This window comes from Pteronotus mesoamericanus, unplaced genomic scaffold, assembly GCF_021234165.1.
Source record: "Pteronotus mesoamericanus isolate MK-2021 breed Mesoamerican mustached bat unplaced genomic scaffold, CSHL_Meso_final scaffold_174, whole genome shotgun sequence".
NCBI classification, from domain to species: Eukaryota; Metazoa; Chordata; class Mammalia; order Chiroptera; family Mormoopidae; genus Pteronotus; species Pteronotus mesoamericanus.
Window position 1 is genome coordinate 45,978,611 of NW_026555309.1, and position 17,610 is coordinate 45,996,220.

General features: G+C 71.4%; 1 protein-coding gene across 1 annotated transcript in view; it reads left to right on the forward strand.

Annotated features, from left to right (window-relative positions):
• ADGRB1 (adhesion G protein-coupled receptor B1) overlaps positions 1 to 17,227 on the forward strand; it is a 53,669-nt gene extending 36,442 nt beyond the window's left edge. Inside the window, exons 19-30 of the mRNA XM_054590110.1 lie at positions 743 to 845; positions 1,504 to 1,654; positions 2,039 to 2,108; positions 3,132 to 3,198; positions 5,035 to 5,120; positions 9,637 to 9,808; positions 11,506 to 11,601; positions 13,137 to 13,176; positions 15,032 to 15,717; positions 16,282 to 16,317; positions 16,524 to 16,628; positions 17,030 to 17,227. Coding sequence (XP_054446085.1) covers positions 743 to 845; positions 1,504 to 1,654; positions 2,039 to 2,108; positions 3,132 to 3,198; positions 5,035 to 5,120; positions 9,637 to 9,808; positions 11,506 to 11,601; positions 13,137 to 13,176; positions 15,032 to 15,717; positions 16,282 to 16,317; positions 16,524 to 16,628; positions 17,030 to 17,227 — 1,810 coding nt within the window. The remainder of the gene's footprint in view (positions 1 to 742; positions 846 to 1,503; positions 1,655 to 2,038; positions 2,109 to 3,131; positions 3,199 to 5,034; positions 5,121 to 9,636; positions 9,809 to 11,505; positions 11,602 to 13,136; positions 13,177 to 15,031; positions 15,718 to 16,281; positions 16,318 to 16,523; positions 16,629 to 17,029) is intronic.
• Positions 17,228 to 17,610: the final 383 nt, after the last annotated feature.

Sequence of the window (17,610 nt, forward strand, 5' to 3'; positions counted from 1 at the left end):
ACAGGGCCCGCCCAAGGTCACCTGTCACCCCAGGCCACGTCACGGCCCCTGAAGCTCTGCCCTGCACCCTCGGCCTGCCACCTGCCTGTGCCTCAGCCGCCCAGGCCGCCGGGGGCGCTGAGTGGGGACCGGGAGCAGAGGTGACAAGGGCCCGCCCTTTGTGTCCGGGCTCTGTAATGTCAGCCTCGGCCCGGAGCACAGCTGCGCCTCTGCACCCCGTCTCGCAGAGGGAGGGGGCGAGGCGTGGAGGGGTTGGGGCAGTGCCCGGGGTCACACAGACACCGTGGGCCCGGGCTCTGCAGCCCCCGCCCACAGCCTCTCCACCCTCTTGCCTCCGGGTCAGGATCAGGCTGGGGGGCTGGGGCTGGGGGGCGGCGGGCAGCTGGGGTGAAGGCTGGGAACAGGCGGGCAGTGCACCCCGAGAGCGAGCTGCGGCAGAGGGGTGCGGTGACAGGGAGAGGATCTTGCTTGACAAGGAGAAGCAATTTTAAGGATGAGTCACTTCAGCAGGGGAGGGCAGCGGTGCTTAGAGGTTCCCCTGGGCTCTCCCTGGCGCCCGGCTGCGCTGGGGTTCTGCGTGTGGCGCCGCAGGCGCGGTGGCGGCGGCGGCGGCGGCGGGGGTGGCGGCGGCAGTGTTCGTAGGGAGGAGGCAGCCCCCCTCGCGGTGCGGCCACAGAGCCCCGTCCTCGTGAAGTGAGGTCCTGCCGGGCGCTGACCGCGGGCCGCCACCCTCCCGCCGCAGGTACATCCGCTCGGAGCGTTCCGTCATCCTCATCAACTTCTGTCTGTCCATCATCTCCTCCAACGCCCTCATCCTCATTGGGCAGACCCAGACCCGCAACAAGGTAGGCCGCCTTGGACCTGCCCCCTCACCCCGGGGTCCGTGGGTGCCGTGCGTGAGGGTGACGGTGGCGACCCCGGCAGCAGCCTGGACCCCGGGGTCCCCAGGCAGCTTAGGGAGGAGGGGACCGCAGCCACTTGGATCCTTCTCACCCCTCCTCGGGCCACGGCGGCCACGTGGCTCAGGCGCAGGACGGGGGGCGGTGTCGGATGGCCACGGGGACTCGGTGTCCGGAGTCTCCGGCTGGACGGGAGCTTTGTGACGAGCCAGCGCAAGCCCCCGCCCCGAGCCCGCCGCTGGGCACCTGTCTGTCTGAGCTTGTCCGTGCCTTGTCCCGTGGCCCCGGGGGTGACTTGCCTTCTCTGGGCCTCGAAGGCACCCCCTGCAGAACAGACGGGCGTGAACCGGGCTCTGGGCCAGCATGCGGTGCGTGTGCCAACGGGCGGGCGAGGGAGCCGGGTCGGCGGGCGCCGTCCCTGGCAGTTGTGGGCCGGGTCACGCAAGCACCTGCGGGGGGCGGGGGCTTAGGTGTTGCTCGGCCCAGGCGACCTCGGTGGCCTCCCGCCTGGGGCTGGCCCTGGCCACCACCACGGTCACCGGGCCGCGCACGCCGGGGGCAGCAGGGCCTGCCCAGCGCCCCACCCACACACCTGCCCGCCCAGGTGGTGTGCACGCTGGTGGCCGCCTTCCTGCACTTCTTCTTCCTGTCGTCCTTCTGCTGGGTGCTCACCGAGGCCTGGCAGTCCTACATGGCCGTGACGGGCCGCCTCCGCAGCCGCCTCATCCGCAAGCGCTTCCTCTGCCTGGGCTGGGGTGAGTGCCCCGCCCCCCTCCCGGGAGCCCCCTGCCCCCGCCCCGCGGCTGCCAGATGAGTTCCTGGCACCAAGTCGAACCCGGACTCCAGATGCTGAGTAACCGTTCAGCATGACTGTGTTCCGTTCACTGTCCGGGACGCACTTGTACCAAACAAGCGTTTCCTTTCATTCCTGGGAGTCAAGGGGGCCTGGGTGTCCTGCGTGATACCTGCTAACTGAGCGACCCGACCCCGCATATCCGCAGGTCCTTGCCCCTGTCCCCCTCCTGTCCCCTCTCACAGGGTCGGGTCACCCGAGGCCCCGCAGGCCCATCCCTGGCCCCTGGCCCCCAACCCGCGCTGTGTGGGGCAGGAGACCGACCGTCCCCATGGTCCTTCCCCAGGGCTCCCTGCGCTGGTCGTGGCTGTGTCTGTGGGATTCACCAAGGCCAGAGGGTACAGCACCGTGAACTAGTGAGTCGGGGGGTCGGGGACGGCACTCCTCTGCCCTAACCAGCGCCCCCGGCCGTGGGCAGCGGGGCCGAGAGAAGCGGTGCTGGGCTCTGGGAGCCCCAGCCCCTCCCTGGACAGGCGGCGGGCCGCTCTGAGCCCTGTTGCCCACACACGGTGGCCCTGAAGGATCAGCCGGACGAGGGCCAGGGGCCTTGACTGCCGAGCCAGGGAGCCGGGGGCGTCCTGAGGCGGGGGTCCGGGGGTGGGGGAGGGCCAGGTCCACAGGGATGGGGAGGGACGGGGTGGCAGGAGGCAGGGGAGGTGTCGGGTGCTGGCTGTGCCGGCCTGGCTCGCCGTGGCGCCCGGGGCGCAGGACGGGAGGGGGCGGGGGCCGGAGCAACGCCCCATCCGGGCGGGGACAGGAGCGAGGACCCAGGGGGGCCTAGCAGGGTGCGTGCGGAGAGAGGGCAGGGCGTGGCGGTGGGGTTCGGGATGGGGGGGTCTGTCCACAGGCAGCGTAGGGGAGCGTGCTTGGGCTGGAAGGAGGCGGGGGTGGGCGACACGGTGCCCTCCGCGGGTTCGAGGCCCCGCAGGCCCCCGCGGCGGGCGTCCAGGAGATGTGGGGGGATGCGGGGCTCGTGACCCAGTGAGGGCTGAGGCAGGGCCGGGCCAGACGTGTGGGCCGAGGGCCAGGCCCGGACCCAGCCCAGCGCGTGGTGTCGGGAAGGAGGGTCTGGGTTGGAGGGAGGCCGTGGGGGACGGGGGTCGGTCAGGGCGCCTGGCCCTCGGCGGCGGCCGCTGCTGTGGGCCTGCTCCTCCATCTGTAAACGGGGGTCATGGTGCCGCCTGGGGCCCCCGAGGACTCTGAGGCGAGAGAGTGTGTGTGGGGGACCCGCGTTGGGGGGGTTGCTTCCTTCGTGCTGGAATCCTTCTGCCCCCCTCAGCGTCTCCTCTGCGCCCCCCAAACCTGTGGGGACACCCCCCCCCGCCCGTCACGGGGCAGGGCCCACGCCCGGCTGCTAACCAGCGCGTCTCCCTCCCCAGCTGCTGGCTGTCCCTGGAGGGGGGGCTGCTGTACGCCTTCGTGGGACCGGCCGCCGCCGTGGTGCTGGTACGGACCCCCGGCCCTGGGCTCCGGCCTGGGACTGCACGTTCGGAGCCCCGTCCCTGGGGGTGGGCGGGTCCGCAGTCCCCTGCCCTGCCTTCGGGCCGCGGAGGCTGGGCTCTGAGCGAAGTTTGCCTGACTCCTGGGGCCCCGCTGCGGACCTGCTGGGCCTGCGCCTGTTTGCCGAGTGAGGGGTCCGTGGGGGGTGGAACGGGTGGCCTGAGGGGGCCTGGGCGGCAGGGTGTGGGCTCGGCCTGGGCTGGGGCGTCAGAGCTGGGGCGCATCTCTCCCTCGATGAGGCGGGGCCAGAGGAGCCCCAGCGGCTGGGTCCTCAGCCTTCTTCCGCTGTTTCCCGTGTTCTTTTGGTGAGGGACGCCAGAGTGCCAGGTAGCCCCAGGGCCATCGTCCCCAGGTTACAGATAAGCAGGGAGCCTGGGTCTGTGGGCCGGCCTGGCCCCCTCCCCACAGCGCAGCCTGGGCCCCGCTCCTGAATTCCTGGAAGGCGCAGGCAGGGAGGGGCCGCTTGCCAGGCTTGTCGAGGGCCCATTTAAGGGCAGGCGCCTCTTCGCACCCCGTGTCCCTTCCCAGGATGCATCTGGGGGGGAGGGCTGGTCCCCACCCGCTGCGGTGAGACCCCTGCCCTGCATCCCCTCAGCACACGGGGACACGCAGCTGAAGGCCGAACGTAGAGCCTGCTTCAGGGAGGTGGCAGCCAGGGTCCTGCCCTCCTCTGTCCTGGCCACGTTGGGAAGGGGGTCACCCAGGAAAGTTACTCCATGCACTCAAGCTGCAAAATGTTTGGTGACTGTGTCCGGGACCTTCCGTTCACAGGACGGTGGGAGGCAGGGCCAGGGCACCTGCTGAACATGGAATCAGCCTCCCCGGACCTCTGGGCCCAGGGTCCAGGGACCCCCGGAGTCCCAGGGTCCCCAGGCTGCAGGGACTCAGCCAGGGCCAGGCCGCCTCTGCGCCGCGTGGGAATGGGGAAGGGGGGACCTCCAGGGGAAGGATGGGAGCTGGGACCCCTGCCCCCACCAGCAGGAGGCCAGAGGAGGGGGGACCCCAGGGGACCCAGGGCCGAGGGATGTCTGAGCGGGCGCCCTGGGGACACTTCTCTGCGCGCAGGTGGTCGTCGGGCAGCAGCCCGGGGCCCTCCCTTAGCTCCAAGAACCACTTCCCGGGCTGGCCGGCCCTGAGTTAACGGCTCCGGCAGTGCCTGGGGGGGGGGGAGGCGAGCTCCCCGTCGTGGGCGGGATGCCAGCGCAGCGGTGGGGCGGCCCAGGGTGAGCTGGGCGGGGCGCAGCTGGCCTGGAGGTCGCAGGAGGTCGCTCCTGTGCTCGAGCAGCACACGTGCTCCCCTAGTCGGCCCCACTCGGGGGCACAGGCTACCCCGGCCCAGCCGGACCTCTGACTTCTGGACAGACGGAGCCCTTGCTTCACCAACTGCAGCTGACCACAGGGGACACGGCGCCGGCCAGTCCTGCCCCACCCCCCAGGACCCGGCCCGGGGCGCCCGCCCCACACAGCTCGTGGGAGGAGACCTCTGTCACCCTCTGAGCCCGCGCCGGGTCAGCCTGGCCCTTCCTCATGTCCACCCCGCCTGACAGGGCTCCCAGGTCCTGGCGGAGCCTGTCAGGTGGGGGGGTCACGTGGGAGGCTTGAGCTTCGATGCGCAGCCCCTAGGGGCGGACGGGTCCCTGGGCACGGAGGACCTCGCCCGACGGCGGAGCAGATGGCTGGTGAAGGGGCCGGTGTGGTGGCTTGGCCCGCTCCCCGGCCGGGGAGCAGGGGCGCGGCGGGGGAGCCGGCACAGGCGCCCCCACACCCGCCTCTGCCCGGCAGGTGAACATGGCCATCGGGATCCTGGTGTTCAACAAGCTCGTGTCCAAAGACGGCATCACGGACAAGAAGCTGAAGGAGCGGGCAGGGTAGGACCCAGAGCTCGGTTCCCTGGGGTCTCCAGCTGGCCCATGACAAGGAGGCGGGTCCCAGGAGGTCCTCGCAAAACCGCCCCTGCTGGACCCCACTCCCCGCCCTCCGGGCTGCAGCCACCTGTGCTGCCTTCCACGGGAGGAGGGGCGGCGGGTGGGTCCAGGCAGCCTTCTGCCCAGAACAGAGCCCAGCGCAGGCAGAGCCTGGCCAGAGGGCACTCGGCCCTGCTGGCGTGGTCCCCGGTGGCTGGGCCAAGCCCAGCAGTTTGAGGGGGGTGCTCGGAAGGTGCTGCCCCCGCAGCCGTGCAGGGGACGGCCCTAGGGCACGGCTGGGCGACAGGGAGGGGCGGCCCCTCCCTGCCCCGCCACAGCCCTCTGAGCCCTCCTCCTCTGGCCTGTGCCTGCTCCCTGTGTTCCTCAGCCTGGCTGGTGTCTGCGTCGGGGTCCGCCCCCTCCCCGTGCCAGTCTTGCTTGGCCTGTCTGTCTCCTGTCCCTCTCTCCCCGCTCTTCCTGCCCCCCTGGGCCTCCCTGTGAGCCAGGGCTTCAGGAGACCGTCCCCCGGGGACCCTGGTGTGTTTGGGCCCTGGTTAGAAACCTGCCTCGGGGGAGACCCGTGGCCCCGGAGTGCCCGCCAGGGCTCGGGGCCTGGCCTCGGGCTGTGGCCTGGGAAGTGGGGACGGGCAGGTCTGCGCCGGTCCACCGCGCGCCCGCGTCTGTGCACCGCCCGGCTGGGACGTGGGCACGCCCGCCCCGGGCAGGGCGCCGTCGGTCTGCGTCTGCGGTCATCCCTGAGGCAGGCCCGGCTATGTCCCCGCGCAAAAGCCGAGCAGGCTGAGGCTCAGGCAGGTGGTGGGGGCACGGGGCTGGAGCCCAGGCGGGGGGTCCCCGGAGGCTGCCGCCCGCTTTCTGAGGCCCCTTCCTGGTCCGGCCGAGCACCGGGGACTGGGCTTGCCGTGGGCCGTGCGGAGCCTTGCTCCCCACAGATACGAGGCAGCCCCCACGCGCACCCCTGGGTCCACTCGCACGTGCTCAGCACACCCCCTGGGTCTCCTGGGTCACCCCCCAGTGGTTCTCAGACGCTCCCAGGCTGGGGCAGTGCGTGATCAGACCAGGACTGGGGGACCAGGAGGCAGTGGCATGGCCTTCGTCCGAGGGTTTTGCTTCTTTGTGCAAACGTGGGGGAGGAGCGGGCCCGCCCGCCCACTCCGCAGGCTCTGGCGAGGTGGAAAGAGGCCCCAGGACTCCTCTCCCCTGGCCCCGCCCTTCCTGGCCCCCAAGCCCCCATCCCCAGCCCCCCGGGGCCCCACCCTTCTGTCTCCACAGGCCCCCATCCTTGCTTCCCCCCGGGACCTCCTCCCCCCAAGTCCCCTTTCACACCGTCTCCAGGCCCTGCCCCCTGCCCCCTGCGCCCTGCGCCCCAGGACCGGTCCCCACGGCCTGGATGCGCCCGCTGGCCCCTTGGCCTCTGCGAGGACGGCCTCTGCGCTGTCTCAGCCTTCTGCTTCCCTTGCAGTCCGCTGCCCCGGCCCCCCCTTGGGTGTGCCCCCACCTGTGTCGCGTGCGGAGCCCTCTCTACGGCCGACGCCACCTCTGCAGCCTCCAGTAACGCCATGTTAGTGCCTCTCGGCACCCACAGGCTCTGCTCTCCCTGAGTCCCACTTGGCCTGTTGAAAGCTTTTCCTGCCACTTCGGCCATCCCTTCTGGGGCTCCCAGGCAGCCCCTGGTTGGCCCTCCTACCCCCCACTGCCCCGTCCCTCCCCCAGGGCCCTCGGGCCGGAGAGCCCAGAGGCCGGGGAGCCCGCAGGGTGGCCTGGGCCAGCGACACGCGGTGTTTCCTGAGGGAGAGTGTGCGTGTCCATCTGCGGGAGGGTACGTTTGCATGACTGCACACAGGCGTGTGTGTGCAAGCGGGTGCGCGCGTGTGTGCCTGCGTGTTGGCGAGTGTGTGGCTGTGGATGTGACAGGCGGGCAGGGCCAGCATGTGGTTTGCCGTCCCCGGCGCCAGCCAGGGCCGTGAGCAGGGCACGACATGGGGGCCTGGGGTCCCGCCTGGCAGTGACACCTGCGGCGAGCGGGGCCCTGTCTCCGGGCACGCTTGTCCTTCTCCCTGGGGCCCTCCTGTGTCCCCGGGGCCCAGGGCTGCAGGCGGCCGGGTGGACGGCGGCGCCGCCCGTGGTCCTGCCTCAGGGCCCAGGCTGGTCTGGGGGAGCCAGAGGCCTCTGCGGGCGGGGGCGGGCGGGGGCCTCCGGGGTGGCACCTGCTCGTTCTGGCCGGCCTGCCCTGGCCTGCAAGCGCAGGTCACACTTGGGGGCGTGCCGCCCTTTGGGCTCGGGTGTGACCCTTTTTCTGTTTCACACGCCCATCCGTGGAGGGCGACACCGCGCCCTGAGATGCGGGGCTCCACCAAGAGCCCAGGGAGGACGTGCCCTGGGGGGTCACGCCGCGAGTCAGAGGCTGGAGCCCGGCCCAACAGTGGTCCGGACGCTCGGAGCCCTCAGCCCCACGTAGGGGCGCCTGACTAGGCGAAGGGGACAGATGGGGTGACTGCTGGGGGCCTCCCCCTCCGAGCCCTCTCCTCCTCCTCCTGCCGTATGGGGACCTGCGTGGGTTCCTCCTCGAGGCGTCTGCAGAGGCTGCGGGAGTGAGCTTCAGGTCCCCAGCTCAGCCGTCTGCCCGCGCGGGGGCGTCGGGCTGCGCCTGTCAGGCCTCGGGCCCAGGAGAGTGACTCACAGAGGACGAGGAGCGCGGGCGAGGGGGTGCGCGGGCCACGCTTGCTCAGGGCGCGGGGGCCAGGGCCCGGCCAGGGACGGTCCACTTTGCATGCGAGGAGAGAGGCTAGCAGGCCCCACCCGCCGTGATGGGGACACTGAGGCCCCCCTGGGGAGGGCAGAGGGCGGCCGTCACAGGGCGGGTGCGTCCTCGTGGAAGGCCCACTCGCCCAGGCCCTGTGCCAGGCGCAGGCACAGCAGGCGTGGGGGCCGGCAGCTGCCGGCTCTGAGTAAGAGGCAGGCCTGTGGGCGGGGCCCCACAGGAGCCGGCCTGCCCGCCGGGCCTGCTCCTCCTCCGCGCTGGTGGCCAGCCAGGGCCCCGCGTGGGCTGGGGTCTTGTGCCGCAGGCAGAGCTGCTGTCTGAGAAAGGTCCGGGGTTGACGGGGGCGCGTGCGGGAGACCCCGAGGTTGTCTGGGGCGGGAGGTGAGGAGAGTGTCTGTGAGGTCCAGTCCTGGAGCCCACGCAGTGCCTGGGGAGAAGGGGGTCCTCAGGGTGGGCCTGGCTCCGGCCTGGACCCCCAGTGGGTGGCCACGGAGCCATCCCCGAGCTGGGGCAGGACCAGGGCCTCTGTCCTGGAGAAGAAATGGGCCTGCGCGTGGGGACCCTGGCCTTGGAGGCTGATGGAGGGGGAGGGGGAGGGGCCCGGGAGGCGAGTGCGGCCGCTGCGCCCAGTCGCTCTGGGACAGGCGTTGAGGTGAGTGCGGGCGTGTCCCAGCCTTGCCGTCGCGCCCTGTAAGTCCCGGACACAGGGCAGAGCAGGCGGTTTGGGGGCGTTTCTGCCCCGGCCAAGGCCCCACTGGTTTGAAGGTCCTCGTCCTGGCCGGACCGCAGGCCCTCCCAGCCTCCCTGTCCCCAGCCCTTGTCCCCGGCTGCTTTCTGGCAGCCCTGCCCTACGCCCCCTTGTCTGACCTCCCGCCCCCCTGCGCTGCTTGTGCTGTGAGGGAGGATGGAGCCAGGGTCCTGGGTGGCAGCCCCGCGGAGCCCCGGCAGGCCGCCACCCATCGGGGGGCAGAGCTTACCCTGGCGGGGCCCCCCGCCACCGTGGCCCTGAGAGGCATTATCGTGCCCGGCGTGGGCCGCGCTTCCTGCTGACGCCCCTCCTGTGCCCTCGCAGCCCCCGAGGCGGCATCGCAGCGCCACCGTCCCGTCCAGGAGACAGCCTCCGCGGGGGCGTGCACGGGGCCTGTGCCGGGCAGGGAGGGCCTGGGCTGCCCAGGGCAGTGACGGGGGAGGGCGGGGTGCTCCTGGGAGACTGCCTGGAGCAGGGGGCGGGGGTCGTGAAGAGGAGGGAGCGCCCGCCAGTCTCCGTTCCTGTCTGTCTCTGCGCTGGTCCCCCGCCTGCCTGGCTGTGTCTGTCCTGTCGCCCCTTCTCCTAGGCTCTCTCCTCTCTGTTTCCCTCCCTCTCCCTGTCCAGAGGCCTGGCCAAGCCCCCCGCCCTGTGGCCATCTCACAGTTTGGGCCTTGGACCCCTGACTGGGCGCCCGAGGGCTGCCTGGGGACCTGGGAGCTGGAACCCCAGCCTCCTCCCCTCCCCGTGGCCGCCGGGACAGCCAGGAGCTCGGGTGCCCCAGAGGGCTCCCTCCCTGCCCGGGTGCCTGCCTCCCCAGTCCCCGGCTCTGGCTCCGGGGGAGCTGCTGTGGGAACTCAGGGACCAGGGTGGGGAGAGGCCCCCGCCGAGGACGGGAGGGGGCACGGCCGGGCCCCGGGGGCGAAAGGCGCAGACCTGACATGCGCCGTCCGCAGGGCCTCGCTGTGGAGCTCCTGCGTGGTGCTGCCGCTGCTGGCGCTCACCTGGATGTCGGCCGTGCTCGCTGTCACCGACCGCCGCTCCGCCCTCTTCCAGATCCTCTTCGCTGTCTTCGACTCGCTGGAGGGCTTCGTCATAGTGATGGTGCACTGTGTCCTGCGCAGAGAGGTGGGCCCCGGCCGTGGGCTCCGGCTGGGTGCGGGGCGGGCCCAGGGGAGCCGCCGGAGACGTGAGCAGCGTCCGTGGCAGCGGGGCCTCCTGTTCGGGCGTTTTCCGGGCCTCTCCAGAGGGAGCTAAACGAGGTGCTCCCCCAGCTGCATCCCGGCGGCCCCCCGGCGGGTAGCAGGGTTCAGGTGACACCCCCCCAATCCTGAAGGCGTTGAAATGTGAATAAACAGGCACCCAGACGTCGATGAACTTGGTGCTTCCTCAGGGTCACGTGCGGAGCGCTCCTGGCAGGGCGCGAAGGCCCAGCGCCAGGACGTCCGCGGGGGCCGCGGGGACGGGAGTGGGTGGACAGGTCCCGTGGGACCTCCTGGAAGACGGCAGAGGGATGTGTTGGAGCCCACAGATCTGGAAGGGAGCAGAGGACGGGAGAGGAGGCGACAGGGACAGAATCGGGGAGGCTGGGGGAGGCAGAGCGCAGCCCAGCACAGGCCTGGGGGCTTCGGAAGAGGGGCCACCGGGCCCCGGACCCCAAGGGAAGGCCGGGAGAGGGGCTGCTGATTCTCCGGCTGCTGGGGGAGCAACCTCAGTCCCTCCTGAATGGGCAGCGGCAGCCCCACCGGACCCCCCGCGTGGAGCTGCTTTGTCCGGGTGGATCTCGGCCTGGGGACACCTACGCCATGGAAGATACGGGTGCCGTGCTGAGAACGTATCGGGGGAAATGTGCCTGCTGACCATGGGCGCCCGGGCAGCCGAGGACCCCAGCAGGCTCATGCGTCCTGGGGAGACGGGGGCCCCCCTCTCCAGGGGCCCCGGCCACAGGGAAAGGCAGGGGGGTGCAGGCCCGAAGTTGAAGTTTCTGCTGTCAGAGCGGGCCCCGCGGATCTTGAGGGTCCATTCTGAAGGACCTGAGGGACAGCCTGGGACCAAAAAGCCACAGCCCACCCAGTGAGCCCGGAGACAGCCCGGAGGGAAGCAAAGGCACAGGAGTGGCCCACGCGTGCCGCGCTCTGGCCCCGGTCGGCTTGTGTCCGTGGTCTCCCGACAGCCCCTTCTGCAGACGGGCAGACGCAGCCCAGCACGGGGCAGCCGCCTCTGCGGGGTCAGCCCAGGCGGCCGCACACTGACCAGGCCTAGTGAGCAGAACACGCATGGTCCTTGGTGGCCTGGCTTCTGTAAAACACCAACCACAGGCTCCAGAAAGGGACATCAGAGAACAGGGAGCGTGTGGGAGTTACAGGCTGCGGGCCACCGAGGAGAACGGTGAGGTGGGTCTGGAAGGGCCACGTGACCGTCGCCTCATGAGGAGTCCCCGGCCCTAGTGGGTGACCTCCTCCCACAGGCCCGCGGCCCCACCCAGGACACGTGCGGGCGCCCAGCTGGGCGTCACCGAACGACGAGGGCCGGGCCCTCGGCAGGTCCCGACAGCCTGGGAAGCGAGGCCGTGGGGACGGAGGGCAGCCTGGACAGCGCACGGACCCCGGCCTGAACAGGTCCATGCCGGCTCTGGCCGGGAGGGCCCGCAGCTCCCGCGCGGGGGCCTGGAGCGCCGCATTTTGTTGCTCTCGCCACGAGGGACACGGAGACTCTCAGACGGGCAGGGGCGCTGGGCCTGCGTGCCCCAGCCTGCCCCCGGTGCCGCGCCAGGGGCTGCCCTCGGGGGCGGAGCCGCCGCTGACCGCCTGCGCTCTGCTCCCCAGGTCCAGGACGCTGTGAAGTGCCGCGTGGTGGACCGCCAGGAGGAGGGCAACGGGGACTCGGGGGGCTCCTTCCAGAATGGCCACGCCCAGCTCATGGTAGGCTCGGCATTGGGGTGCAGGCTGCCTCTGCGCCCTGTGGCCCCCCGGCACGAGGAACTCTGAGCCCAGGCTGAGGCTGGGGAAGCAGAGGCTCCCCGGGGCGAAACCGCTGGTCCAGGGTGTGGGGACGGGCGGGCCGAGTGGGTGACAGTCCAGGTGGGGCTGGTACCGGCGGCATCCTGGGGTCCGGCACCTCCATCCGGTGTCCCCGCCCTTGTCTTGGCTCCCCCTCGGGGCCTGACCCCCAGGCCTCGCAGCCCCAGGTGCCTGCCGGCATATCCCACCCTGCCCAGCTCCTCCCACTCGCCCTGCAGGTGCCCACTGAGGGGCCACCACCTCCGGGGAGCCCTCCCTGACTCCCCACCACTTGGCCTGTTCCCGCGCTGGTAGTGCCCTGGGCGACTCCCCAGCACTGTTACTGTGGGGCCGCTGCCCACCGGGGTGTCCCCATGCACAGGGAGCCTGGCAGGTCTTCAGGTGGCCTCGCCGCGTCACAGCGGTGGTCCGCCTCCCGGCAGGGCCACCATGGGTGCCAAGACAGCCTGGGGCAGGCTGCTGGCGTTCCCCGGGGCGGGGCGGGGTGCGGCCCAAGGTGGAGGCGGCGGGTCCTGCGCCCCCGGCGCTGCCCCCAGCCTGGCCTCTGACCCCAGGCCCTGTGGTTTCACCACGAAAGGCACCTCAAGGTTTGAGATCAAGGGCTTGGCTGCTCCCTGGGGCCACATCACCCCAGAGGAGGCCACACACCGACCGGGGGTGGCCGAGGTGGATTCCCAGGTCCTGGCCAGGGACGGGGAGGGTGCTGCATGAGAGAGAGACCGCGGCCATTGCTCGAGGGGCCGCGGTCCCAGCCCAGCCCTGGACACCTGCACGCAGCCCTGCTCTGCCTCCCTGGGTGGACACCCTCCACGTCCTCGTGCCCCGGGCTGTCGCAGGACTCAAGGGGTGGCGTGGGGTGGTCCCCGCGGCCCCCTCCTCCACAGGCGGCAGCCGGGGCAGCCGCGGTTTCCGATGCGGGGGGTCCCTGTGCCCCAGTGGAGCGATGGGAGGGACAGGGAAGGGGCTCTTGTGCAGGAGGCCCTGGGGAAGGGCCGGCGAGGCGGGCCGGTGTGAGCGGCAGCGGGGCCGGCCCCACTTCCCAGCTAATCCACAAGCGCCTTGGAGGGGGAACGTGCCCACGTATGTGCATGCGTGCGGACACATGGTTTACACAGACACGTCGCATAGGCATGCCTGCATGTGTGCATGAGCATGTACATGCACGTGCATGTCCACACATGCACCTGTTCACAAGGGCGCGGGCATGCCCAGATGCGCACCTGCACCTGTGCGAGCATGCAGGGCATGGCCACCCTTGAGGAGCTCACTTCGTGTGAGCACACCAGCACACAGGCACACCTGCACGTGTGAACCCCCCGCAGCCCCCAGGAGTGCACATGCACCGCAGCCATGCACAGCCTGGGGCACCGCGGGGCTCGGGGCGGCCGCGCAGCCCTGCCCGTGGGCCCTCACCTCGCCCCGTCTCTGTCTTGCAGACCGACTTCGAGAAGGACGTGGATCTGGCCTGTAGATCAGGTGAGCGCCTGACAGGTGAGAGCGATAGGCGGCCCTTGCCTGGGCCCACTTGCTTTTCTCTTCTTCGTCCGTCCGTCTGTGTGTCTGTCCTCATCCCGCCCCCGCCCCGCCACTCCCCGGGGGCCGCGGGCAGGGTCTGTGGTGCAGGGCGTTGGTGCCAGTGCAGCCCGTGGCTCCGGACAGCACCGCCCGCCGCCCCGTCCCCATCCTGTCCCCGTCCCCAACCCCCGCTGCTGCCTCATGGGGGCCGCGAGGCTGGGGGGGCTCTCCCCCCGCCCCACCGTCCCCGTCACTCGCCGCATCCGCCTCCTCTGACCACTTACGTTCTGTGTTGCCTTCATTTCTTCGTTGCTAGTCCAGCCGCGGAGGAGGGGCGAGGTGGGTTTCCGCGGGGGGCACATCGGCGGGGGCAGGAGGAAAGCAGGGAGAAGGACCCCCCCCCGTCGAGCTTCCTGGAAGCAAGGGCAAGAAGGGTGGCTTGCTCAATAGAAAGAAGCTCTCTAAGGGTCACTGTTCTGTGAGCCAAGGGCTTGGGGAAACGACAGGCAGTCTTTCTGGGGGGCCACCCTCCCCCCGGTCTCTCAGGTACTTGAGGAACACGTTCTCTACAGACAGCCCAGGGGAGTGACTGGGACAGCCCAAGGTGGGGGTGTCAGCTGAGGCCAGGTAGACCCAGGGGGGCTTCCCAGAGGAGGTGATGGGCAGGTTGGGCTGAACAGGAGCTGGAGCCGCCGCCCCCTCTCAGTCTCATGTTATCTAGTCAGTCTCCCTCGGGGGGTGGCTTCACGACCTGGGGGCTCTGGGGACCTGGCCTCCCTTGCGTGGGTGGCACCGGCCCCTGCGAGCCTCCGTTTCCTTCTTCGCTGGGAAGGTCAGGACGCCTGGCCCACGGCCGCCTGAACGGCCAGCGGCGGGGGCCTGGGGGCGCAGGGATGGTGGAGGGGGTTTCACAGACACAGCCAAGCGCACAGCACAGGGTGCGGGCACCTGGCGAGGGCGAGCCCAGGGCGGGGGGGTGGGTGGCGCAACCAGGTCCATGGGACGTGGCACCCATCTGAGGCGGGCAGGGGGTGGAGGCCTGGACGGACCGGCGCTGCCAGGGAGGCCATGAGGGACAGCCCTTCTTGACCCTGGGGCGGGGGCAGAGGTTTGGCGGGGTGGCCGGGCCCCTGTGGGACCACGGGGAGCAGAGCCCGGAGCTGCAGGGGGCGGAGCAGGGCGCCGGCGGCCGGAGTGCGGGGCCGGGAAGGCACGGGCTACCTGAGACGCTCCCCCGGAGGGGCGCGCGGCACCAGCCCGGTGCTGGCCAGACAGGACACGGGCGGCGGCCGACAGGGCTGGTCCTGGGGCCGGACACAGGTGGGGTGGGAGCCAGGCCGCCTGGGAGGCAGGCTTCCTGAGGGTGGGCCCCGCGGGGGCTGGCCAGGCGGCTGGACCTGGCCGCCGTGGGCTCTCCGAGGGCCCTCCAAGGGCCGGCCCGGCCGAGTGGGCTGGTGGGGTTGAGGTGAGTGGTGGGCGTGCGGAGGCCCAGGTCAGCGACCACGACCGGCCAGTCCCCCTGCCGCTGAACAGGAGGGGACAGCGGGGCCCCCAGGAACGGGCCGTCCTGCCCACATCAAGGAGCTGTGTCCCTGCACTTCTGGGCAGCCTGGGGTCACCTCGGGGCCGTCAGAGGAGGGCAGTGTGGGTGGTGGTCATCTGCCCTCCAGTGGGGATGGACAGAGAGACATTCTGCGTCCTGGCCTCGTGTGAAAGTCTGAAAGGAACCCGGCGGCCACAGTGCCACACCCGGGAGGGGGTGCGTCGGGGGGGAGGTTCCTGGCCAGGCCACGCTGACCCCTCCCCTGCCCCTCAGTGCTGAACAAGGACATCGCAGCCTGCCGGACAGCCACCATCACGGGCACGCTCAAGCGGCCGTCGCTGCCCGAGGAGGAGAAGCTGAAGCCGGCCCACGCCAAAGTGCCGCCCCCCAACTTCAACAGCCTGCCGGCCAACGTGTCCAGGCTGCACGCGCACGGCTCCCCGCACTGCCCCGGCGGCCCCCTGCCCGACTTCCCCAACCACTCTCTGACCCTCAAGAAGAGCCGGGCGCCCAAGTCCTCCTTCGTGGGCGACGGGGACATCTTCAAGAAGCTGGACTCGGAGTTGAGCCGGGCTCAGGAAAAGGCCTTGGACACGAGCTACGTGATCCTGCCCACGGCCACGGCCACGCTGCGGCCCAAGCCTCAGGAGGAGCCCAAGTACAGCATCCACATCGACCAGATGCCCCAGACACGCCTCATCCACCTCAACATGGCGCCCGACGCCGGGCTCCCTGCCCGCAGCCCGCCCTCCCGCCAGCCCCCCGAGGCGCCCCCCACCCAACCCCCGCCGCCCCCGCCCCCGCCGCCCCCCCAGCAGCCTCTGCCCCCGCCACCCACCCTGGAGCCGGCGCCCCCCAGCCTGGGGGAGCCGGGGGAGCCCGCCGCCCACCCGGGGCCCAGCACGGGGGCCGGGACCAAGAACGAGAACGTCGCTACCCTGTCTGTGAGCTCCCTGGAGGTGAGGGCCGCCCGGGGTGGGGGCCAGGGGGCCGAGCTGGCACGGGAGGCGTGCGTGCCCCGGGCGCCTCACATCTGGGCTGGCAGCCAGTGTCAGGGAGGCCAGCGCCCTGCCGTGGCCGCCAAAAGAGTCCCATCAGCCTGGCCTAGGACCAGGGTGTCCTCACTCTGCCCAGAGGCAGTGACACCTGCTGTTCCCCACATGCCCCTGGCCCCGCAGGGCCCTCTCGATGTGGTCCCCAGAGGGGGCCTCGCCCACTGCAAGGGGCTCAAGGTCCCACAGCCTGCACTTGAACCCGCCAGGGCTGGGCCCCTTCTGTGGGTGGGCGGTCCCTCCGTAGACCAACCTGAAACCTGGAGTTGCCCCCCAAGCCTTGCTCAGCCTGTAGGACGTGGACTGAGAGACTGTAGGGGCAGGGCAGCCAGGCCCAGCTCCCCACGGGCCGGCGTGGGGCAAGGGGGCTCCTGCTGCCCCGCACCCCACAGGCCAGGAGAGGCCGGGGCTTGCGGTCGGGACAATCTCAGGGACCTGGCTACAGTGCGCACCAACCCCTTCTCCCCACAGAGGCGGAAATCACGGTATGCAGAGCTGGACTTCGAGGTGGGTCCCCGCGTCCCCTCCCCCAAACACCTGGGGCCGGGTGTGTGCTGAGCCCCTGGCCAGGCAGCTTGGGCTGGCCCAGCAGGCAAGGCGAGGCCCGGGGAGGAGCCCGCCCCGGGGTCGCCCGCAGGCGGGCCCAGGGGAAGCCCGGGCAGTGCGCAAGAGGCTCAGGGCTCCTGCCCATTCCCCCCATCCCCGCCCTGCAGAAAATCATGCACACGCGGAAGCGGCACCAGGACATGTTCCAGGACCTGAACCGGAAGCTGCAGCATGCGGAGAAGGACAAGGAGGTGCTGGGTCCAGAGAGCAAGGTCTGGGGGGCGGCAGGGCCTTGGGGCGGCGGGGTGGGACCCCGGGTGCGGGGCAGGGCAGCCGAGGAAGAGCCCTTAGCCCTTAGTTAAGACCGCCTTCCCCTGCCTTTCTCTGGCCCCACCGTGTCCGTTTCTGTATTCACCCAACTTTACGCTGCCGGCCCCTGGAGGGACTGGGGCCGTTGGGACGGGTAGGCAGGGCATGGCGGGGAGCAGCCTGGGGCACCTCCAGCTGCCCCTCCCTGCTGGCCACCCCAGGCCCTGGCCCAGCGGCGGCCGCGGCAGGGCTCTATGCCGCCCGCCCCTGTGCCCGGCCCACACCGCTCTGGTCTGACTCGCCTCTTCACCCTTGTCTGCCCCCGCTCCCCGTCTCCCTCTCTGCCCCACCCGCTGGCTAGCAGCCAGAAAAGCAGCAGACGCCCAACAAGCGGCCCTGGGAAAGCCTCCGGAAAGCCCACGGGCCACCCGCGTGGGTGAAGAAGGAGCTGGAGCCGCTGCCTCCGTCGCCTCTGGAGCTGCGGAGCGTGGAGTGGGAGAAGTCGGGGGCCACCATCCCGCTGGTGGGCCAGGACATCATTGACCTCCAGACCGAGGTCTGAGCGGGCGGGCGGCGGCCACGCACCGGGCACGGAGGAGGGATGCTGCTCCGCCCGCTCCGCCGCAGGACGGGCACCGACACACTCGAGGGCTGTGGGCCAGGCCCGCGCCCCGGCCTCAGGGCACTCGGACGGCGGAAGGCGGAGGCCCGCAGTGCTGGGACCAGAGCCAGACGGGACAGGAGGCGGTAGCCCCAGCGGCACGGGGCCCCGGAGGCCGGACGGCGCCTCAGACTCTGCCCTCCTCGGACCCAGCCCCGGCGGTTGGACGGGCAGCCGCGGACCATGGCCGGGCTGGGTGCGGCCAGCACCCCCAGGACGCCCGCCCGCGCCGCTGCAACAGAGGACCAGCCCGTGCGGCCCGGCCGGCCCGGCACCGTTTTTTA